This window comes from Carassius auratus, chromosome 47, assembly GCF_003368295.1.
Source record: "Carassius auratus strain Wakin chromosome 47, ASM336829v1, whole genome shotgun sequence".
NCBI classification, from domain to species: Eukaryota; Metazoa; Chordata; class Actinopteri; order Cypriniformes; family Cyprinidae; genus Carassius; species Carassius auratus.
Window position 1 is genome coordinate 12,194,411 of NC_039289.1, and position 16,746 is coordinate 12,211,156.

A 16,746-nucleotide genomic window follows, 5' to 3' on the forward strand; every position below is an offset into this window, starting at 1 on the left:
CTCCTACTTCGACCTGATCATAAAGACAATGGTGATCATGGACTGGTTGGCCACTCGTTGCCCTCAAGCATCCTATGCTATGAAGATTGATTCTGATATGTACATAAACTTGAAGAACCTGCTGAGCCTGCTATTGGCACCCAACACACCCAGAGAGAACTACATTACAGGCTACTTGATGTGGAACCAGGATGTCATTAGAAACAAAAAATCGAAGTACTATGTCTCAGAGCACCATGTCGCAAAGCACGTGATAAAGAAGTGGCTCGAAGATCATAACATTGAAATTTTGGATCTGTGGTCAGGTAACTCTTCGGATCCCAGTCCCATAGAGAACATGTGGTCAGTCCTCAAAAGGCGAGTGGACAAGCAGAGGCCCACACATTGTAATCAACTCTGAGAGATAAGGCAAGAATGAATCGCCATCAGTCAGGATTTGACCCAGAAGCTAATATCCAGCATACAAGCAGTGCAGATGAAGTTGAAGACAAGGGGAGTAGAGAATTTATTTTTTTCAGTATACCTTTGAAACATGGAAAAATGATCTTACATACTGAAGCAGCAAAATATGCAAAAATATGATTTGCAATGACATTTCAGTCGTGTGATATTTCCATTGAGTTTTGCATTTTGACTTCACTTTACAAAAATCTGCATATTTGTAATTTGCACCTGCTATACATGCAACCAAAAAAATCAGGTTCTAATCAGATTAATGGCTCAATTGGACTCAGGGGCAGACGTAGTGGGCCCCCAAAAGCCAAGGGCCCTCTAAAATGCTTTTCATATGCGAGATGTGCATTAAGCACGGACATGCAAATGGTTGTTGTTTACATTGTTTATTACCATGACAACCATCTGCATGTACGAGTTGAACGTGCTTCTTGTGTAGCAAAATTGCTTTTAGCAAATGAGAAATATTATGTATCTGAAGCACTGACTTTTATATATTACACTTTGTCCACTGTTTCATAGGAAGGACCACCCACTTAAACATTTCAGGCATCACACATGGTTTGGAGTAAACACACACCTCTGTCCTATGTGAGGGACAGACTTGGTAATGGTGTTGCAAACAGTTTAAATGTTAGAAAATGTAATTAAATTATTTATTTATTTATTTAAGAAAAGCATTTGAAAAGGTAATGTTAGGTAACAGTTTATATAAAAAATTTTAAATGTAAAAGACAAAGAAAAAAAAAGTATTTAAAAAATACATTTGTTGAAAGTTCCTCTTATAATTGTATTGGAAGAGGTTTCAGCTCCACCCCCATCAGGTACTAAAGGAAAAAAAAAAAATGCATTTTTCAGTTATTCTTTTAGACGAGCAGTCAAACACACAGACATGGTGATCAGAAGCACGTGGAATAGGTATGTTCATCTCTGCTTTCATTTGCTATTCAAATTGTGCTTTTCATACAGGCGAGGACTATGAGTATGAGGAAAGGGGCTAGTTATAGAGACTAGTTTCAGATTTTTGCAATTCAATACATCAACAAACTTTAGTTGGCTATCATTAGACATTTCAAATTAGTTATAAATAACATCGCCTGATTATAGACTGTACACTACTGGCTAAAATGCATAAAATATGGCAACAAATACAAATAATATTTGGTTATTACTCTGGAAAAAGATGTGTCCCAAATGCATGTTTCTTTGTTTTAAAATTCATGTCAACCTTCCATTTATAGCAATATTTAATCACAAACTGTGAGAAAGAAGATTGTGTAATAAAGACAGAAAACCAGCCCAGCAACTTTAGGACAATGAGACTGATTAGCATCATAACATGTTTGAATGTCAAACACATACAAAAACCATACTCAAAAATGATCAGTGTTGGGTTAAGAGATTCTTTTGAAGCCATCTTCGAAAAATATATATTTTATGAGAATTTGTGGTGTTATTGTCCCTGGCTGTGTGCGTGCGACATTAAAATGTTCTCATCTACTTAAGTATACATTTAAGAATGTAGTATTATTAGTATAAGTGTAGTACATTTTTAAATGAAATTTAAATTAAATTATTTGTGCTCCTGTGGCTCAAGTGGTAGAGCATTGTGTTAGCAGTGCAAGGTTGTGGGTTCGATTCCCAGGGAACACATGATAGGTAAAAAATGTTAGCCTGAATTCACTGTAAGTCACTTTTGAGAAAAACATCTGCTAAATGCATACATTTATTTACTTATTTAAGTGTAGTAATATTCAAAAGATTCATATTTTCAGTAATATAATAAAAACTGATCCGAAGGAGATTATATAGACACTTATGTTTCTCTTTCTTTCTCAGGTGCTGTTCCGCTCATGACAGAGATTTAAAATGCCACATTAAAACAGGTTTTGTTCTGCTGGTTGCATTGACATTATCATTGTCTGTCATCTTTTTTGTCTATGATTTCTCATTCAATCCAGTTAAAGACCGTCACGCTTGGTTTAACCTTGTAAATAAGACTCATAAGTCTTATAATGTGGTGACTGAAGGCTTATCTGGCAAAAGATTTGTCTGGAATTTTGCAACTAATCGACAAATCATTCAAACAATTACCGCACAAAAACATCACATTTTAGTGCATCATCATGTGGCTCACCCGAGCAACTATCATTTCCTTCTGGACGAACCTGATAAATGTAGACAGTGGGATCCGTTCCTGGTCTTTATGGTCCCTGTGGCGCCCCATCAGGTAGAGGCTCGTAACGCCATCCGGAGCACATGGGGGAATGAGAGCTCAGTGCAGGGAAAAGCAGTGCTGACTCTGTTCTTGGTGGGTTTGACTGGAGGACCTGAAGCTCAACAGAAGCTGGAGGAAGAGAGCCGTCAACACAGAGATTTAGTGCAGAGCAACTTTGTGGACTCCTACTTCAACCTGACCATAAAGACAATGGTGATCATGGACTGGTTGGCCACTCGTTGCCCTCAAGCATCTTATGCTATGAAGGTTGATTCTGACATGTACATAAACGTGGAAAACCTGCTGAGCCTGCTATTGGCACCCAACACACCCAGAGAGAACTACATTACAGGCTACTTGATGTGGGACCAGAATGTCATTAGAAACAAAAAATCTAAGTATTATGTCTCAGAAGACCTGTACCCCGCATCAAAATACCCCACATATGTGTTGGGAGTAGGATATGTGTTCTCCAATGATCTTCCAAAAAAAGTAGTTGATGCTTCCAAGGACATGAAGCCATTTAACATAGAGGATGCGTATATGGGCACTTGTCTGAAACGGCTGGGCATAAAACCTTCACGGGCTCCAGATCCTTCTCAATTTCAGACCTATATGAAGGATTCTAAAGGTCACGACCTTTCCAAGGTCATTACAACAATTGCAAGGTCACCAAAGCAGATAATAGAGTTCTGGCAAAAAGTAAAAAGACACAAGTGAACAGATACCAGCACACAAGGAACAGGAATGAGCAAAATTAAAAGCCAACATGTCCCCTTTGAATGGATAGCAGATAACAAAATCATTTGCTGTGTGAAATATGATTTTTGTTTGAATAAATGTATAAATAATGTGTATAATATTTGCATGTGTGAGAGGAATATATCAGCAGCTATTAATAGCCAGGGGTGCACATAAGTGGTCCGCAGGTCCGCATGCGCGACCAAAATAAAAAGTGCGTTATATTAATATGTTCTGACAGCGCATTTGCGTACCGACATGGTTGACAGCTGTTAATATAAAATTACCATTTTAGATCACAAACTGTACTATATAAGTTTTATTTTCAACCTGAAAGCATAAATATGGAATGATATTACGGACATTATTCAAAAGGAATTGCAAATTGGATTTGCAAATGCGTTTTCAATTTTTGGACGCATAAATTGTGATATAATCCAAACGCAAATGCAAATCGTGCATTACCATTTGCATTTTCGTTTAAGCGAACGCACAGTGTCTGCCAAATTTTAAATGGAAATGCAAAGTCCGTTTGAAATTGTGTTTCCCATATCTTACGAGCTATGAGCTTGTCATATTTAAATAGCAATATTATTTACAACATTTGCCTTTGACTTCATAAAAGTTGCAGGAATTTCAGAAAACCTTGATGGTGGATACCGCCATTATTAGACAAATTCTAACATTTTAATATTTTTATTTAGTTTTTGTGAGCTGCCAAATACATATTTGAGTTATGTTATATACAGAGGACAACTAGAATCCTCTTGTGGCTCTTCCTTTTTCTTTTTCTCAGTACTTTTTTCACGTTTTAGCCCCACCCCTGGTTGAATGATTATAAGAAGGAACACATTAACTCAGGTATTGTAGGGCAAAACAACTGAGATACTTTTGCTTTCATTGGATTCTTTAGATAAGAATAACATGTGGTAATGGCGATCGAATGCATACGGAAGAGGTATGTTCACCCCTGCTTTTTTATTTCCTGTTTAAACTATAATTTACATACAAAGACCAATACAGTAAGGGATGAATTTTCATATGCTGTTTTTAGGCAACAGTTTATTTTATAGTGGTGGATCGTGTCAATATCATTCTGACCAAAAATGTTAGATCAAGTCTTCATGTCAGGAATATTAAGTCCAGTCTATTTACAAGATCCTATAAACACCAAATATTTTATGAGACCCCAAATGATATTAACAATCTTCTTTCAGTCTTCACAACATCATAGTGTGACATTAAAACCTTTAAAATGAAGACAATCATCTCTTGAAACCACACAATAATAAAAGCAAGGAAGAACGAGCAAGGAAAGGAAATCAGATTAAGTAATAAGTTAATATAATCAAATGTGATAAATGATTATATGGTTAAATGATACATGATTATAAGTTATTTAAAAATGAAGATGTATATGATAAAGGCTTTATATGATCTTACGTTTCAAGCAGTTCCTCTTTTTCTATTTGAAAAAGTTAACATTTAACAGTTAAAGAATGACAGTTACGTGTTCAAGTGTCCTGTCACTGTATTGCAGTGAATATTTCCATGAGCATTGTTGGGGTTACAACACTTTAGAGGTAGTCGTGGCCTAGTGGTTAGAGAGTTTGACTCCTAACTCTAGGGTTGTAGGTTCAAATCTCAGGCTGGCAATACCACAACTTAGGTGCCCTTGAGCAAGGCACCGAACCCCCAAATGCTCCCTGGGTGCTGCAGCATAAAAGGCTGTTCACTGCCCCAGGTGTGTGTTCAATGCTGTGTGTGTGCACTTTGGATGGGTTAGTTAGATGTTAGTTACCCTTTGTTACTGCCTTTACTGACATAGAAACCACATGACAACAGTGTTCGTGGACAAATGCAGAAGTAGTGTCTAGCGTCCAGCAAACCACTAGCTTGCTTCAAGCAGTTCCTTATTTACTTCTTTGTGCACATTTTATGGTGGATTGTGTTACTTATTTATGGAGCATAATTACTGTTTACCGCCTGCCGCTGGTTCTGTCGACAAGGACAGCTCCCGTAAACGTAAGCATATGGGCCAACCAAACGACCCAAGAAGAGTTTGGGACAAGAGGAGAGAAAGAGCGAGGATCAATATAGGTGTTGCATTTTCTAGATGGAGATAGCTTTGCGACAAACTTCAACTAGAAAGAGATGCCGATCTTGCTTGTGTTTTACTCAACAGGTGAGTTGTTTTGATTCGTATCTTTACAGAAAATGTATGCTATTATAACGATCAACAAAATTAGTATTATGGGGCATACACGCCAAAGGCAGGGCTTTGCGTCTCTAGACCCGCGCGAGGATGCGTCTGATCCATAGTCTGATCTACTAATCTACTCGCGCTAATCGTTGAACTCGCTTTTGCTATGTATGACCAATGTTGTGTTAGAAGACAACAAATCCCATCATTCCACGCTCCTTCGTAGCGTCATCAAACCACGCGACTGTTATTGTTTTGGTAGTGTGCCCTCTAGTGGCAGGTCCTACAACCTGTACCTTTAATTATCTATTGTCTATTTAATATGTTTTTCACTATTTTCAGTTTTCATTTAAGTTTAGATTAATTTAGTTATTTGTTTTTGTATGTTTTATTTTAATTTCCTTTCATTTAATTTTTAATAATAAAGGTGCCTTAACTTATTTTAAGTCAGATGCCAAGGTAACATTTGTAATTATTTTTCAATAACAAAAAAAAAAAAACCCAAATGTTATTAAAAAGAAGAGCTGCCTTTGACTTTGCACCTTACTCCAAATTTATCACAGGGACAGAAACGGTGTCAGTGAGTAAAGGGAAAAGCAAAAGCATCTTTCACACAGAGATTCTGGAAATGCACGGAATATATGTCCCGTGATTTGTCCCGGGATCGTTTGATTTTGGTTCCTTCATGGTGCCAGTGATTTTCTCTAGTCTGAGTGTATGTTCACACCAAGCAGCAACCTCAACTGTATTTCCTCAACTAGCCACTGGAGGCTGGCTCAAAAAGGGAGTCAATCCCATAGACTCCCTGTGTTAAAATGCCCAACCTTACAGCATAAAAAACATGTTTACAGCCTGGTTCAAAAAATGGTTTTGATCTATATAGCTAATTTTGCCCTTCATGGCAACTGTGAGGTGGGTGATTTTTTTTTATAACTCATCCGTTCAAATTATATTAAGCCTCATATTTCTGTATATTTAGAGGCGCGGCCACTTAAGTAAAAGGTGGAATGCCGCTGCTGTCTATATGCACCCGCCTTTTTGCCCATTTCGGGCATGATGTGCTGCAAAGATGGCGATGGCCCACTCTGCCTACTTTTGCCTTTAAAAACGTTCTTCTGAAACCTATGATTGATGTCACGGACACTATGTCCATGTTTTTATACAGTCTATGGTTGACACACATCCAGTAACGATCCCGTATGTGACATTAGGATGTGACGTGTAATGTGATGCATACCGTTCCACTAAACTGGTAAACGATCTCGGCTTCAGTGCGGACAGTGAGGAGCTCCCTAATCTCTGCTTCATTTTAATTTTTTTGTTGTGAACGTTGATCTGCCTTCAAAAAACCCAGGAAAAGAGTCGCACAATTCTTGTAATACGTCACCCCAAAACTGCTCATAGACATACGTTCAGGCCATGCTGACTTCACAGAACCCACTTCCATACAGTGACAGGACACTTGAACACGTACTGATATTGTTTGCATTTTGAAATACTGATAATTTTTTCGGTAATATTTCTTAACTGTTATTGTTTAACTGCTAAATGTTAACTTTTTTTAATAGGAAAAGAGGAACTGCACAACAGGTAACATCATATAAATATTTTAACATATACATCTTTGCTTTTTTATTCATTTATAATCATTTAACCATATAATCATTCATCCATTTTTTATACTACTTCTTTTTTCTTTTCCCTTTCCTTGCTCTTGCTTCTATATATATATATATATATATATATATATATATATATATATATATATATATATATATATATATATATATATTGTAGTGATATGCCATTCATTGACCTAAAAACTAGGATAATTATTCAATTTGAATTAGGAGAAGGATAAAAAAAAAAATTACACAAAGGTTTAAGGTCTCTACCTCCACAGTTGGGGTCGGTTGTTTTAGCAGGACAATGACCCAAAACATTGTTCCAAATCTACAAATTTATCAGTGGCAAAGATGTGTCGACAGGCTGTTATTGCATAAAACTGTATATATACAGTGCTTCTTGAACGTTTGTGAACTCTTTAGATTTTGTTATATTTCTGCATAAATATAACCCAAAAATTTCCATACAATTCCTGAAAGTTGAACAAGAGAATTCAATTGCTGCCGGTCTGCAGTTTGCTAAAGATCATGTAGAAAAGCCAGAGGAATACTAGAGAAATGTTTTGTGGATGGATAAGACAAAAACATTTTTGTTTAAATGAGCAGTGTTATTTTTGGAGAAAGAAAACACTAGCATTCCAGCATAAGAACCTTATCCCATCTGTGAAACATGGTGGTGATAGTATCATGGTTTGGGCCTGTTTTGCTGCATCTGGTCCAGGATGGCTTGCCATCAATGATGGAACAATGAATTCTGAATTATACTAGCAAATTATGAAGGAAAATGTCAGGACATCTGTCCAAGAACTGAATCTCAAGAGAAAGTGGGTCATGCATCAAGACAACGACCGCAAGCACACAAGTCGTTCTACCAAAGAATGGTTAAAGGAGGACCAAGCTAATGTTTTGGAATGACTGAGTCAAATTCCTGCCCTTGATCCAATTGAATTTTTGTGGAAGGACCTGAAGCAAGCAGTTCATAGGAGGGAACCCACCAACATCACAGAGTTGAAGTGGTTCTGTACTGAGGAATGGTCTAAAACAAAACATTGTACAGGACTTATCAGCAGTTACAAGAAACGTTACTTGCAGTTATTGCTGCAAAAGGGGTCACACCAGATACTGAAAGCAAAGATTCGCATACTTTTGCCACTCACAAATATTTAAAATTTCATCATTTTTCTCAGTAAATAAATCACAAAGTATATAGTTTTTTGTCTCCTTTGTTTGACTGGATTAATTTAGTCTAATTTCAGGATTTGTGTGAAAATATAATTATGTTTTGGGTCATATTCATGCAGAAATATAGAAAATTCTAAAGGGTTCACAAACTTTCAAGGAGCTCTGTACAAATAAATAAATATATTAAAGCAAAAACCAGTCTTAAGATTATTTTGTCTTTTAACCTTTCTGTTTCTTTTGTCCCCACATTTTGTTTCTAAGGTACCATTTGGCTCAAGGGAGAGATGGGTCACGTTAAACAAGGATTTGTTGTGCTGGTCATCCTGACATCATTAGTGTTTATTATTGCTTATGTTTACGATTTCTCTCTCATGCCAGTCACACACACTCTCACCTGGTTTAACATTGCAAAGCAAACTAAGCTATATAATGTGTCTGAGGAATTGTCTGGCAAAAAAAATGTCTGGAATTTTTTAATTAATCAAACTATTCAAACAACTACCACAGTGGAAAACCCCATTGCATCCGTTAGCACAGAACCTAAATCAATTCTCCAATATATAGCACATCCAAGCAACTATCATTTTATTCTGGATGAACCTGATAAATGTAGTCAGTGGGATCCGTTCCTGGTCTTTATGGTCCCTGTGGCGGCCCATCAGGTAGAGGCTCGTAACGCCATCCGGAGCACATGGGGGAATGAGAGCTCAGTGCAGGGAAAAGCAGTGCTGACTCTGTTCTTGGTGGGTTTGACTGGAGGACCTGAAGCTCAACAGAAGCTGGAGGAAGAGAGCCGTCAACACAGAGATTTAGTGCAGAGCAACTTTGTGGACTCCTACTTCAACCTGACCATAAAGACAATGGTGATCATGGACTGGTTGGCCACTTGTTGCTCTCAAGCTAATTTTAGTATGAAGGTTGATTCTGACATGTACATAAATGTGGAGAACCTGATGAGCCTGCTATTGGCACCCAACACACCCAGAGAGAACTACATTACAGGCTACTTGATGTGGGACCGGCCTGTCGTCAGGAGAAAAAACTCAAAATGGTATGTTCCTAAGGAACTGTACCCTGAACCGAAATACCCCACGTATGTACTTGGAATGGGATATGTTTTCTCCAATGATCTTCCCCCCAAAATAGTTGAGGCTTCTGAAGCCATAAAACCCTTTAACATGGAGGATGCTTATGTGGGTGCTTGTCTGAAATGGTTGGGCATAAATCCCTCTGGCCCTCCAAATCCTTCTCAGTTTCGGACCTATATAAAAGATCCTAAAAGTCAAGACCTTTCCAAGGTCATTACAGCAATTGCGGGGTCACCGGAGAAGGTGGTAAAGTTCTGGTTAAATGTGAAGGGACATGAACAGATAAACCATGACTCAAAGAACAAGGATGAGCAAGATTAAGACCCAACACGTCCTTTGTGTATGTATGGTTCTGATATACTTGAAAGGTTGTGATATCTCAAAGAGATTAAATATCAAAATTGACTGCTGTGGAATATAGGACTGAATGAAATTTACAATAAAATGTGTCTATAAAGTAGCAAGTTTTTTCTTTTTTTTTTTTTTACAAAATTTAAACATAACAAAAATAAACTATACATTTAAGGTAAATTGTTATTATTATTATTATTATTATTATTTATGCATATCATGAGTTATTATATGATGTCATGCGCATTTCGTCAGTAAAGCCAGTTCTGTGATTAATAGTACCAATAAATCTTCATTCAAGATTTCAGATGGAAATGATTCAGGTGCATTTAATACACAGAGCTATAGATCACTGACAAGCTACACTATTCATTAGATGAATCGCATTCCATTATGAGCGTGATATTGCATAGATTGTCTGTGTTTGTGTTTTTATTAATGCCATTTATGTTTTTGTTACAGCACATAGCACAAGTCAACTAAATGAATGGAACATGGCAAAGAAGATGAATGCACTTTTGGAAGTTGAATGTATGGGAAATGTCATGATTTAATGGATTTATTGCATTTTGAGAAAAAAAAAGTATCATGGATTTATTGCATAAAAAAAGAGAAAAAAAATATATTTAGATTTATTGCGTTTTGGAACCAAACTGCTTTATATATAAATATATAAGCAGTTTAACATAAGGCAGCAAAATAAAATAGCGAAAGAAAAAAAAAACATACAAAGTAAAAGTGAGAAAAAAAGTCACAAAATGCTCCTGTAGTTTGTCTCATCTCTGTTGCTAATGTGACCAACCACAGTTGTGTCAGCCGCAAACTTAATAAAGAGGTTGGAGTTGTGTGACGGTGTGCAGTTGTGGGTCAGCAAAGTGAAGAGGAGGGGGCTCAGCACACATCCTTGGGGGGCCCCAGTGTTCAGTGTGATGGTGCTGAATGTGTTACTGCCAACCCGTACTGCCTGAGGTCTTCCAGTAAGAAAGTCCAACAGCTGGACCAGTTTTGAATGAGCTGTTGAGGGATGATAGTGTTGAATGCTGAACTGAAGTCTATGAACAGCATTCTAACGTATGAGTCCTTTTTGTCCAGATGTGTGAGTGCTGAGTGGACGGCAGTAGTGATGGCATCATCGGTCGAGTGGGTGGACTGAATATGCAAACGGGAAGGGGTCCAGGGAGGGGGGGGGGCAGACTTGATATGGTGCATGACTAGCCGTTCAAAGCACTTCATGATAATAGGAGTAAGAGCAACTGGACGGTAGTCATTGAAGCATGTGGGGACAACAGCCTGACTTAGTGAGATGTTGAAGATGTCTGTGAAGACATCAATGAGTTCCACTTCACAGTCTCTCAGTACATTCCCACGAATGTTGTCAGGACCCGGCGCTTTGCTTGCATTGATCCTGCTGAGGGATCTCCTCATGCTGTCTGGGGTCAGCGTCATCACCTGGTCATCGGGAAGAGGTGGAGTCTTCTGTGCAATGGAGCTGTTTTGTTTCTAAAAGAGCAAAGAAGGCATTCACTTCATTCAGCAGAGAGATGTTGCTGTCACAGGTCCGCGGTGTGGGCGTGTATTCCGTAATGGGCTGTATCCCCTGCCACAGGCTTTTAGACAACTGTTAGTATGAAAATAATTATACAAGAAAAAACACTTAGGCAAAACATGGACAGGTCAAAGTGTCTGAATGTGTCCAAATGTATTTTATTTATTTTTTTTATACATTTTACTGGTAGTCCACTGCATGAAGAATTTTTGGGTATAAGATGTCACAGTTTACTTTATTTTGCTATACTCGCTTATATTAATAAACTATAGTGCCTTGCACCCACTAGTAAAAAACTATCAAAATTTGTATTTTCTTGTTGCAACCAGAAATTGTTAAAACTACAATGTAAATCAGTCAAGAGTAGTGAGTGATTTTCTTTCTTTCATTTTCTTGGATTAACATTGAGAACACGGACAGAAGATAATAAATTAGAGGTGGTCACTTTAAGAGACAACGCATCCAATATAATGATACACATCCATTTCTTTTCTCCAATGTTTACTTTGACTTAAGACATAACCAATTTATCTCTAGAGAATACTCTCCAAGACTGGTATTTTGACAAAAATTTGTATGTATTTGTCGGTAAAGGGAAAGAAGAGGCAAATTTCTGTGTTGAAGCTCTTTGAAATACCTATCTCTGCGTGCGTAGGTTTTTCCGAGTCTTGTGCTTAATGCTTTAAACTATTTTGAATGTTTAAATTGGCAAGTCTTAAAAATACATGCAAATGATAAGCTTTCGTGGCGATGCACAGCAGTGGCCGTCAACTGTCCTGAGCATCTTTTTAGACTGGCCTCAGCCAGTCAATTGAGATCGCCATGGGGCCCCCTTCAGCCATGGGCCCCTATAATCGTCACCACTCTTCACCCTACTAGCAATGGCCCTGCTGAGAACAAATGGTGCTGAAGTAAATATTCACCTGTAAACAACTGAAAGAAAATGCTACATTTAGAGAACTGACAATTACAAAAATTACAACAGTATAAATGATGTTATGAGCTTGGTGTTTTAAATGTATTTTTGTTTGTTTGTTTGTTTTTTAATATACAAATAAGAACTATTGGGTGGGAAAAAAGCAAAGATAAGCTCCTTTTAAATATGAAAGCAATCCTCCAGTAGGTGGCAGCAAGTGTTTGTCTTAATGAATAAAAAAAAAAAAAAAAAAACTTTTACATATATTGCTTTTTTTTTTTTCAGCTTTAAAGTTGTATTAATGAGTTGTATTTTATTTATTTTTTTAAAGTATGTAGTACCCAGTATATACTGCTTGCTATAAGCTTACTGTAGCTATACTGAGGTTTATAATCACAGGAATCTCATTTAGGCTTTCTGGCTTTATTCCAACACATTTTTGTGTTTTACATTTAGATACATGCGATGCCATGTAACAGAAAAAAATACTGTTTCTGTTCAGGGTTTTCCTTCATGAAATCCATGCTATTTTAATATTTTAGCCTACTTAAAATCATTATCTAAAAACAATGTAGCTAAGAAAAGAAAGATAACTAGCAATTTCAAAGTTGAAGTCTATCTTAGCCATCCAACAACATTTTTCCCAATTATAATTACATGATTCTTTTGTATGTTTTTTCATTAGCCTACAGATTAAAAATGCTAGATCAGAAATGTCTTGTCACATCTGATTTGAACAGTCAGAGTCATAGGTTATAGATAGATAGATAGATAGATAGATAGATAGTATGAAAAATAACCATTGTTGTTTTGTTGTTTCTGTTGTTAACCGCATCATCCGCAGCTATAAACTTGGCCTCGGCATGTGTATGGAGAGAGAGGCTTGAATAAAGCACAGCTTGCGGTCCAGATGGATGCCGGGGTGTGGATGTGGTCCACCTTTTGAATATCAGTTAAACAAGTATTTAAGAATAAAAGTCTCAAGTTCCTTTTCAAATATCCATGAGTCCTTTTCCTCGAGTCAAGTCTGGAGTCATTTCAGGTCGAGTCTGTAGTATATAAAAATGTGACTCGAATGCGACTCTAGTCTGAGTCACTAACTCAAGTACCGATCTCTGCCGTGTACAGTGCTCCCCAACCCAAATTGTTGGAGACCCTTCCTTTTGGAGGTCTGTCCCAATGGGATGCCTGACTGAAACAGGCAAGACGTTTTCCAAGGAGCTACAGATCAGATGCAGCAGTGGGTTACCCTGAGATGAAAAAGTCCCTGGTGCCAAGTGTGGGATGGTACATTGGTTCTGAGCCAATATTGGAGGGGTCGCATGTGAAGCAGACCCAGAGGAATCACAGAGGAAGCGGCTTGCAATACCATTTTCTTCAGCACTGTCAACAGAGGTGAGGATGGCAGACTTTGAAGAGTGGATGCATGCTGAGTAGGGCCACACCATGCCTTGGTAAGTCCATTGTAAACTTCTGGGAAAAACAGTTTCAGGCGGGAGGTTCCATGATGACAGCCCAGGAGTTCCCTTTCAATAATTTACTTGAATTGCAATGCTAAAACGTGGGGGGAATACTCCATTTCTCAGATTACTGAAGACTTTTTTAATCACAACAGTGCATCTGCACTGCCATGGTTTCAGAAATGAACCAATGATGGCGAGGAGGAGCTGCATGTGTTATGATCCAGATGGGGATCGAACTCAGGTATGTAGTGTGTATAACCTTGGCACTAACCACTACTCCACTGAAGCAGGTCTAACCCAAATGCAGAGGAAATAACCAAGAGGCCCAGAGTCCTTCGCAGCATCATACTCAAAAAGACTTTAGGACTGAACAAGAACAATAGTCAGTGAGGCATTTAAATAGGGTGTGCAATTAGCAAAGAATCAATACAGGTGTGCTACAAGGCTCTAATAAAGAGGTGATCTGGGGTTGAAAGTACGCCATCCAGTGGTGAAACCAGGAAACTCAGGCAGAACATTACAGCATGTGCCTATAATAAAGCTATATAGCTATATAAGCGGGCGCTCGGCATAGGATCACTGATTAATTTTCCTTTGGCAACGACAACTCTGCTCCTTGCTGATTCCACGAGACTTGAAGCAGCCTTTTCCTGCAAGCTGATCCCTTACACTCTGTAGTCTTCTGAGGTCAGATTTGGTAGCTGAGCTGAGCCAGTCATTGAAGTGCAGAGGATGTATTAAATAGAAGGGAGTAGAACTGTTTCAGCAGCTTCTGTAGCAGGTTGAACTTCCTCAGCTGGCAAAGGAAGTGGATCCTCTGCTGGAGGGTCCTTAGATGTGCAATCCTTAGTGTACAGGGAGAAGAGCAGTGGGGAGGGAACGCAGCCCTGAGGAGCTCCGGTGCTGATCGTATGTGTGGTGGATGTGTATTTTCCCAGCCTCACTAACTATTGCCTGTTTGTCTGGAAGCTGTTGATCCATTGACAGATAGGAGTTGGGCATGGAGATCCAAATTAGTTTGGGCAGAAGGAGGTTTGGAAGGATAGTGTTAAAGGCAGAGCTGAAGTCCACAAACAGGATCCTTACATAAATCTGTGGTCTGTCTAGATGTTGAAAAACATAATGCAGTCCCATGTTGACTGCATCATCCACAGACGATGTTTGCTATGTAGGCAAACTGAATAGGATCCAGTAAGGGTCCAGTAATGTCATTCAGATGGGCCAGCACTAGTTTTTCAAATTACTTCATGACCACACACTTTAGAGCCACAGGCCTGTAGTCATTTATTCCTGTAATTTGGGATTTCTTTGGGATGGGGTGATGGTAGAGCATGTGAAGCATGAAGGGACTTCACACAGCTCTAGTGATCTGTTAAAGATCTGTGTGAAGATGAGGGCCAGCTGGTCGGAACAGGAATTCAGACAGACTAGTGTAACACAGTCTGGCCCTGGCGCTTTTTTACTTTTCTGCTTCTGGAAGACCTGGTGAACTTTGTCTTTGTGTTGTGAATTGTAGGGGTGGGGGAGAGGGGGTTGTAGGAGGTGTGAATGGTTGTGTGGAGTCCAGATCGGTGACAGCTGCTTCAAAAAATTATTATTGAACCATTGCAAAAAATGCATTGAACTACTGCAATCAGCCGATATTCGACCCCTGTCGCCCAAAAGTGCTTTCCTATTAGCTTTGGCATCAGTTAAACAAGTTGGAGGTTTACAGGTGGTTTCTGTGAGCCCCTCCTGCCTTGAATTCAGGCCTAACGACTCTAAGGTTGTCCTGAAACCTAGGAGTGGTTAGTAAGTAATCACGCTTTCTGCAAGATGACCAGAAGCTAAATCTGCTCTGTCCTGTCAGGGCGTTAAGAATCTACATTGACCACTCCACCTCCATTAGGCAGTTGGGGCAGCTCTTTGTATACTTTGGTGACTGCACCAAGGGGCTTTTGGTCACAAAGCAAAGACTATCCTGTTGGATAGTTGATGCAATACTTCTTGCATACACCTCCTTGGGCCTTCAATGCCATCGGGTACAGAGCACATTCCACAAGAGGCATGGAATCCTAGGCGTGGTTCAGTGATGTGTCTATTGCAGAAATTTGTGCAGTGGCAGATTGGTCTTCGCCATCCACATTTGACAGGTTCTACAACCTGGACATCCCAGCTTTGCAGGCTCAGGTCTTTTCTGCCTATCTATCTCTCTGAGCTCAATGCTCCTGGAACCATATTCCCGCCCTAAGGTTGGATTTAATCCTTGCTGGGTCTGATGATGTCCTGAACCTGCTGAAATTCCCACATCTGGGCTTAGGATCCTCTACATTCTCATCCCTATCTAATTCCGAAGCTGTGCAAAGCTCTAGAACTATTATATGAGGTCGAGCTCGACCGCTATGAGTTAGCCTGTTATCCGATAAAATCTGAGTCTCTGGTTGTGGCCTGATTCATTGTAGTTGATCTACAGGGCCCCCTTCCGGATGCCCCAGACAATTACTTATTAGTCATTCATCTACCATAGTAGTGTTGTCACGGTACCAAAAGGTCAGTATTCGGTACCAATACCAGTGAAAATCCATGGCTCTCAGTACCAATTTCGGTACCAAAGCAAAACACAAAAATATACTAATTAAAAAAACACAAACTTTTTATCACTAAAAATAAAAACAATGCCATTCTTTATACTTATTTACAATTGTACGGCTTAACATTTAAAGATACTTGTCCATAAAGAGATTTTATTTTATTTTATTCATTTATGCTAACTTTGACAAATTCCGTGACTGTCCATATTAAAATGTAAATTTCTTTTTTTTTATGGATTTGAGATTCCGTCCACGTTTTCTGCTTCACGGAAATCATAGCGCTGTATGTGCCAAGAACCGGGTTGACCGGGTACTTGGTATCACCAGTACTTAAAGAAACCTGGTACCATGACATTTTTTTAATTTTAGTTTCATTTCTGAAACAATGGC

General features: G+C 38.6%; 2 protein-coding genes across 2 annotated transcripts; both read left to right on the forward strand.

The window, feature by feature from the left end:
• Positions 1–1,330: 1,330 nt before the first annotated feature.
• On the forward strand, positions 1,331–3,522 carry LOC113064631 (beta-1,3-galactosyltransferase 2-like). The gene is made up of 2 exons (XM_026235459.1): positions 1,331–1,371; positions 2,293–3,522. Exons 1-2 carry the CDS (start codon positions 1,346–1,348, stop codon positions 3,389–3,391), a joined length of 1,125 nt encoding a protein of 374 aa, XP_026091244.1. The 5' UTR covers positions 1,331–1,345; the 3' UTR covers positions 3,392–3,522.
• A 767-nt stretch (positions 3,523–4,289) lies between these two features.
• LOC113064632 (beta-1,3-galactosyltransferase 2-like) lies at positions 4,290–9,933 on the forward strand. The gene is made up of 2 exons (XM_026235460.1): positions 4,290–4,370; positions 8,684–9,933. The coding sequence occupies exon 2, from the start codon at positions 8,707–8,709 to the stop codon at positions 9,829–9,831; it is 1,125 nt and encodes a 374-aa protein (XP_026091245.1). The 5' UTR covers positions 4,290–4,370; positions 8,684–8,706; the 3' UTR covers positions 9,832–9,933.
• Positions 9,934–16,746: the final 6,813 nt, after the last annotated feature.

Excerpts from the sequence above, each read along its gene's own strand:
- LOC113064631 (XM_026235459.1), top strand. The coding sequence starts at position 1,346 with ATGGTGATCAGAAGCACGTGGAATAG. Across the intron at positions 1,372-2,292 it reads ATCAGAAGCACGTGGAATAG|GTGCTGTTCCGCTCATGACA; the intron begins GTATGTTCATCT and ends TTTCTTTCTCAG.
- LOC113064632 (XM_026235460.1), top strand. The coding sequence starts at position 8,707 with ATGGGTCACGTTAAACAAGGATTTGTTGTGCTGGTCATCCTGACATCA.